This window comes from Lolium perenne, chromosome 4 (genome assembly GCF_019359855.2).
Source record: "Lolium perenne isolate Kyuss_39 chromosome 4, Kyuss_2.0, whole genome shotgun sequence".
NCBI lineage: Eukaryota > Viridiplantae > Streptophyta > Magnoliopsida > Poales > Poaceae > Lolium > Lolium perenne.
The window spans coordinates 356,008,330-356,015,794 of NC_067247.2; the positions used below are offsets into that span (position 1 = coordinate 356,008,330).

At 46.7% G+C, this 7,465-nt stretch overlaps 1 protein-coding gene across 1 annotated transcript; it reads right to left on the minus strand.

Moving 5' to 3' along the window:
• Positions 1 to 710: 710 nt before the first annotated feature.
• On the minus strand, positions 711 to 3,175 carry LOC127296901 (cyclic dof factor 1). The gene is made up of 2 exons (XM_051327138.2): positions 2,836 to 3,175; positions 711 to 2,158 (listed from the first exon to the last, which is right to left on the minus strand). Exons 1-2 carry the CDS (start codon positions 2,941 to 2,943, stop codon positions 971 to 973), a joined length of 1,296 nt encoding a protein of 431 aa, XP_051183098.1. The 5' UTR covers positions 2,944 to 3,175; the 3' UTR covers positions 711 to 970.
• Between the last annotated feature and the right edge of the window lie 4,290 nt (positions 3,176 to 7,465).

Sequence of the window (7,465 nt, forward strand, 5' to 3'; positions counted from 1 at the left end):
ATGATGGTATAACTTTCAGACATTACTCTTTTGTCAGGACCTGATGTTACTTGTCATATAATAGCATGTTAATTTACGAGATGTTCAAATGAACATGCAATAAAAGGGTATTCATATGAGGCAACGTGTGAATTTAAAGATTTTTGTGCTCATCTTTACTTATTGGTTTTATATACTTTTATGTTTATGTAGGACACCTACGAGATCTTCATATGAATATGCAATAAAAGGGTATTCATATGAGGCAACGTGTGAATTTAAAGATTTTGTTGCTCATCTTTACTTATTGGTTTTATATACTTTTATGTTTATGTAGGACAGCTGGAGTACGTGTGAGGGAGATAATATATTCGTTCTCACATTTAAGGTCAGTGGGGCATCCAGTAGTTGTCTATCACTTTCTTTATTTCTTCCATGCCTTCCTCCACTTTTTGCATCACTTTCGTAATCCAATTATCTCAATTAAAAGGACGAACAAACAAAGAAAAAGAAAGAAAGAAAGGGATAAAGGAAACACAGATAAATGAGCAAATGTATCAGATACTGTTTCTGCTGCATCTGCATATCCTAAGTTCCTAACATCAGGAGAAATAGATAAACGGGTACAAGCTGGAGATATGCACAAAGGTTTAACATTTCCATGGATGTGGTGGATTGGTTCGGTTAAACACCGGAATCAACCAGCCACCAATCTTTTAGAAGCTATCGCAGAAAGAAATTTGCTGGTGAAATATTCCAATCCTTATATCATATTTATCCAGGGAGCTTCCGCTTCCAATCTTTCCCCAAACCAAATAGCTATCTACAAGCTACCTAGTACAGCTACAGCTACAGTGTCCAACTATAGTTATGTTGTAACACTCCATATCTCATATCTAGTATACAATTGTAATGTACAAAATTTCATCTGTATCATGCTAGATGGTCTTTATAGTAGCAGAAGGCAGCATGAAGAATTTTCTGATGGTGCTCAAGATCTCTCTTGAAAGCTCACTGAGCGCGATTGTGCAGCTGGGTTCCCCTTCAAGAACGGCGAGCTATTGATAACTCTGTGAGTTGTCGTCTTTGCCGCATCCTTTGGATAAAAAACCCTCGCAAGCTTACACCCTCTGGAATCATCTGTCCCCACCTTGTCGCCCTTGATCCCAATAAGCGACCAGATAGAACTCCTGGCCACCTCGTCTACGTCATCAATCCGGATCGTCTTCGGCACCCACACCTTGCCATTACCGTTGGCATTTCTTTCCTCATCACCATCTCTAGGGTGCTTTCGTGACTGGAAGCAGCTCGACACTGTTGATACTGGAGAAGCAGCACTAGGTGATGAGCCAGATTGAGACTGAGACTGTTGCTGCCATGGAGTGTTCCAGGCTCCCGGAACCATGCAGCCCCAGTAAGCAGCAGGTGCTGGATAGAATGGAATTGCTACGTTTGAGGTGAAATAGGCAGGTGATGGTGCGTAACCGAATGGCCACATGGTTCCCCCGTTCATGCATGGATGCTGCACGTTTGCGGGTTCATCTGCTGCAACTCTCTCCCTCGAGTTCATTTGGTTTGACTCTTCTGCCTTGGCCCATCCATCAGCACAAGACCCAACCGATGGGTCATCGGTGTTCTCGATCCGGGTTATTGGCATGCGCTCCTTGATGTGCTTCATTTGTTCTGTGTGGTCTAAGGTGGATGTGCTGGACCCGAAGCTGAGCACCGTGCCGTTGGTCTTGACTGGGGTGCAGAGAGGATCACCGGGCATAGCGGCCCTGATCCTCTGAAGGAAGTGGGAAGCGGCCGTTATACTCTTGCTCTTGCGGCGGCCTGCACCCACGGGCACGTTGCGCATGGCCCCACCGGCCGTCCAGTACCTCTGGCAATTCTTGCAGAAGTGGCGCGGCTGGTTGATGTTGTAGTTGTTGTAGTAGCAGAACTTGGTGTCCATGCTGCTGCACCGGGGGCAGGGCAGGATCTTGTCAGGCTTCTTGAGCTTCTCCTTCTGGTTGGCCGTGTCGTCCTGTTCTTCCTGCTGGTCTTCTGATGAGTTCTTGACAGCAGATGGGTCCTCCATGTCCACAACCTCCGGCTGCGGAGGCGAATCCGTGGAGTCCTGAGGGATGATTTCTTTTACTCTTGGTTGTGTCGTGCTGCTGCCGCTGTGCTGAAGGTCCTGTAAACATTCAGAAAATCCTGATGAGTTTCTTGAATATATAGTCTAAATTTGCAGTTTCTTTTGTCGTGTCAGGCTATTGACCTGTGACTGCACATGTTTTCCCCATGTGTAAGTGTAAAATTTGACAAAGTTTGCTTCTTGCTTCAGTTGTGATCCCGTATCACCAACCCAGTTCTACCCCATGTTTACTCTATTGTTCGAGTCTATTATAAATTTGTAGTGGATGATGATCTACTCAGATTTGGTGCATCTGGAGGGGAGAAAATACCTAGTACTAGCTGCTTGCAGGAAGGCAGGGGAAAAAGGACCAACTAAAATAGGCAACATAGATCCTGTACTAGAAACTTCCTACTATTAGAGAAGAAGAAACAAAAAATGAAATGACTTTGGAGTATTTTCTCTTGCTAATGGAAGCTAAACCTGCCTGCCTATTTGCTTACGCCGATATCTCCCAAAATAGGCCCGGAACATGCTTCGATATCTGATGGCTAAACACTACTAGTACTGTTTTTGGCATGACTAACTCCAAAGAAAGAAAAAAAATCTCGAAAAATGATCCTTTTTTCCCATACTCAATAAACCAATCAAAATTACTAACACTGGTCGCACAGTTCCGATTGCCAGATCATAGCGCCCAAAGCTGAAACACAAAGGAGAAGTGCATGAAGACGAACCTGCTTGTGGACGTCTCCGGCGCTGGCGTCCGGCACGGGGATGGTCTTCCCGAACAGCTTGATCTGGCAGTCTCCTCCTCCTCCGGCCGCCGACCTGTACTGCCCCATCTCTCCGTCCGATCAGGCTATCAACCACCGTCTTGCAACAGCAAAACTGTTGTGCTTCTTCCTGGCTCTGCTTGGTTCTTGGATTTTCTTGGACCAGACCACCAATCCCTACTGTGCTACGCTGTATGTATTGCTATGCTCGCAGACAACAGGCAGCGATCGGGTCTGAAGATTTTTTGTTTGCGACTTGCTAGAGTTGCTGGGAGTGGATGGGAATGGGGATAGAACTAGTTTTAAGGAGGAAGAAAGGGTGGCGGGACCCACGGACGGGGCCAGAGAGCCACAAGTTGGGTTTGTGGCCTCAGGGGTGCGTTTTTTGATTCGCTCCGCGGTCTCGCTTTTGCCCCCGCGTCGCTCTCGCTCTCCCAAACCCGTCCCTAGTCCATACCTGGCGATCAAATACTTGGCTGAGGACATGCGCACATTTGTTTGGCCAGTTTACTCTCTTGGCTCGGCCAGTGCTTGCTGCCGCGTCCGGAATTCCTCGTTCGTTGCCGTGCCCTCTTTGGGCGCCTTCGACGACGTGCGGTTTCTCTCTCGCACCCAACCCTAGAGGAGCAGCACCGTTCGGATGTGCACTGGCTGGCTTGACCTTACCTGCCATGGAAGGTTTAGTAGGAGGAAGCCTCAAGAAGCCCGTTCGTTGTTCGCAACGGCTTCTAAAATTCGATTGTTCGGTTGTTATTCTTCTCACGCCAGAGAATTCGGTTCCACAATGCCATTTCAAGATGGAAGCACACACAACCACCATTGTAGGAACTCTCCGCACGATTACGGTTTTGTTCAATGGTCTCCGTTGACCGGTGTGCGACCGCTCTTCAACCGAGCTGCTTAATCGGGGACATGGTTGGGAACCATGGTTTGGAGGTGTAGAGGGAGATTAAAAAAAAAGGCACATAAGGTGAACTAGGAGTCACTCAGGTTTCCTTGTTCCAAACCACCACTAACTCCATTCCATGACTTATTTTGTATCGGATGTGCATGATCACACCTGGCCACCAATTTTTGTTCCGGTGGAAGTCACAACGTTTGCAATTGGAAAATTCACCCAGCTAGCGCCTATATTCCGGTAAAGTTGGCCATGGCAACTCAGCTGCGCAGACGAAGAAGAAGACGACGACCGGCCGGCCGGGGAGCGTGGTGAAATTGTAGTCCGATCGGGCAGTTTGCTCGTGCCCAGCTAGTTGGCGTGATTAGCTCCTTCCTACAAAGCCAAACATTTGGTATTCCACGGTGGAAAAACGGGAACGCCAATGGGTTTCAAAACAAGGCTAGCTAGGGGCGCATGCTATTTGGTAACTCTCGCCCATGATTTATCATGTGGCTCTGACCTTTCTCAACACGACCGGTGTTGCTATCTGCACTGGCTGGCAGAACAGGAGAATGGCAGCGGCCTGAGCTGCAATTTGGGCATTCGGCGTTCTCTCCTTCGGCTCACTTTTCTCCGCTCATTTCTCTCTTCTCTTCTTTGGGCAAAAACTTTCGCTTGACAGCCGGATGCCCTGGAGCAGTACCCATCAAGCTAAAACAAGCTGGAACGTATGGATCGAGAACACTTACATCTGATGTCACTCACATAGTTGAGAGAGAGAGAGAGATGAGTGGGTGGGCTGAACTTCTCTCTCTCTCCCTCTCTCTCATTTCCCCCTTTTCTGGTTTTCCTTCCATTTCCCCACAACCCCTTGCACCTGCCCTGGTTGACCCAGCTTTTCACCATCATTAGGCACCTTGGATGGGAAGAAGGGGGGGGGGGGGGGGGAGAGAGAAGTTTTGGAGGTGGCCGTGGCATGAGCCGTGCATGCAAAGCCCTAGGCATCTCTCCCTCTCACCCCATGCCAACGCTATGGCCAACCCCGCATTCTGCTCCCCCCTTGCACGCCCTGCGCCACCCTCCCTGTCCCTCCTACCCAGGGAGAAGATTTGGAAATATCGTTCCCCTCTAATTTGGACAACCCTGCCATGGCATTGACTACCCCTACCCCTCTCTCTCCCCACCAGACAACCCCTCACGAGCCCTCTCTCGCTGATCTCCCAAATGATCCCCAATGGTCACCGCGTGCGTCACCATGGACACGACCACGTAGGTCACCCCTCCTCCTCGCGTTGGTGATCGTTTGTCGACCGCAGTGGACGAGGGAGAGAGCCTCCACCTCGGGAACACGCGCAGCGCCCTCGCCTCCCTCTGCACGCCATCGACCACGCCACCCCTCTGACATTTCATCAAACGGCCGACGTGCAACGCCACCCTACCTTCTTGTCTCTTCACTCCGTACCACTGACGACCGCTAAGTTCCAAAACACCCTCCACAGCTCGGACACGCAGCTTCACCGCCCCTCCTGACCAACCCTTGGCCGCCGCTCCTTTCTCCATCCGCGCACGAACCCGGTGCACCGTGCACCGTGCGACACCGTTAAATAGGGCACAACCCCCTCCCATTTCTCCTCTTCACCACCACCCTCCCGATCCACCACACACCCACCTCCCGAGCGGAGAGAAGCCCAGCTCCTCCCTGCTACTCGCACTCGAGCTCAACGTCTGTAAGGTTCCGGTGAATGTTGCGCCGTACCTCGCTTCCGTTTTCCTTCCCTCCTTGCTTTCTGGACGCGCACACCTCTCCTCGATTTAACGCACATATTTTTTGCTTCCTAGGTTGGCCTATCGACGCCGGTATCACGAATAGTGTTTTGCTCGCTAACATCGACCACCGCAAAAGTTGTCGATGTTTCCGCCGCCGCGACCTCCATTCGGAAGCTCCTTCTACGCCGCATCCAACACACCAAATCTCTCTATCATCTACGCGTTGTGGTGAGCACCCTATCCCCTGCTTGGTTCTAGGGTTTCCTGTAGATGTTGACGTCGCGAGGAAGACACACATTTTTGGATCTAGATCCAACGACACGGTACCGATTTGTCATCACCGATGTTTAAGCTGGGCCATGGGCCGATTTTGTTTAAATGATCCGCGGTCCCCGCGCGGAACCTGCCGGATCTGGTCCGCACAGCCATCCCCGGCTCGTTTCATTTTTCTTTTAAATCTGGAAAACCCGCTAGTAAACACTGACCTAGTTTTTAAATCCTATAAAATTCCTCAGGTTTCCAAAATTGGTGATTCAAATTCCTGGATGCTCCAAAGCAAAATCTTGATCATCTAAAATTGCATGCATGTTGTTTGCTATTATAATTTTGTGCTAATAAATATTTTTTCTGAAATGATGATGTTGGAGTAATTAAATTGTAATGATAGTTGTGTAGATCCTTCTTGAGTGAAACCAATTTTTTTTTGTAAAGTATACATCAATAATTTTTTTTTTGGTTCTCATGCAGGAGCTTCCTAAATCTTATTTGGTTAATAAAACTAGATCTAGCGAGTAAGCCCTTTCTTGATTTTTAGTTCGAAAAATAAATAAGTTTTTGAGGCAAAACCAAGTTCCTCCGTTAGATATCATGTTATTCTATAATCAGGTCATAGGAAATATTTTTGTGACCTATATTTTATTTCTGGGAATTTTATAACTTTCAGTTTAAAATTTATGGTAATTATTTTATAGTTCAGAGAAATGACAAACCAATTTTGGTGGATCACATTTTTCAGTATCTATTTGGTGATATGATTGTTACTGGTTTGCTATGCTCTAATATCTCTGTGCCTTAAAAGTGGTTTGCTCTAGTTTCTGGCTTATTAAATGTTCAAAAATATTAAAAATATTATTTTTAAGATATTCTAGTGGATGTGAGTTCTTAACTTCCGGTAGATATCTTATTTGTATTTTTGTGATCCACAAAAAGTTTTAGGCCATTTAATTAGCTCCTAAGCCAATACTGGTTTTAGAAAAATCTTATCTACTGTTTTAAAAACCCAAATTGAGAAAATCCAATTCCCGTAGCTTTATAAAATCAAGCTCTACTCTCTGTGATTTTACCAATTTTTTGTGTGGGCTGTTCTGGATGGGCTTATTGATTTGGTGTCGTTGTTTGTTTCTTTTTATTTCGCAACACTAGATTCGAACGCCGCCGAGAACGAAGAAGGAGGAGATTTTGGAGGATTTGAAGAAGAGGACCAGGGACACTTTGCTGAACAAGTAAAGCCACGTCTTGCTGCACACTTGTCCTAATTATTTTTCTCTTGCATTATTACATGTTTTAAAAATTGTATGGTTTTATTATGTGAGTGGTAAAGCTACTCAAAATTTTAATATTCCACCCTTACGGGTGCTATAGGTTGGAAACCATGGATAAAGGTGTTTTATGAAAAAGGTTTCGAGAAAAGAAGTCCGTCAAAAACTTTGGAATGGGGCAACCCTGCCTAAGTGTGAGTTTTTAAAAAGGATAAGTTTTTGTAAAGGAAATTGATGAAGGAAAAGGGAGATAAAAATGTTTTCGAAAAGCTTTGGTGACTGAGTACCTAACCGGACCTAGCCAGTGCAACCACATTACCCCTAGTGGAACGGGGCATAGCGTAGTAGTTTGTCTCGCCTTAGTTCGGGTACTGTAAGTGTAAGGGGTAGTCTACAACTTGTAGGC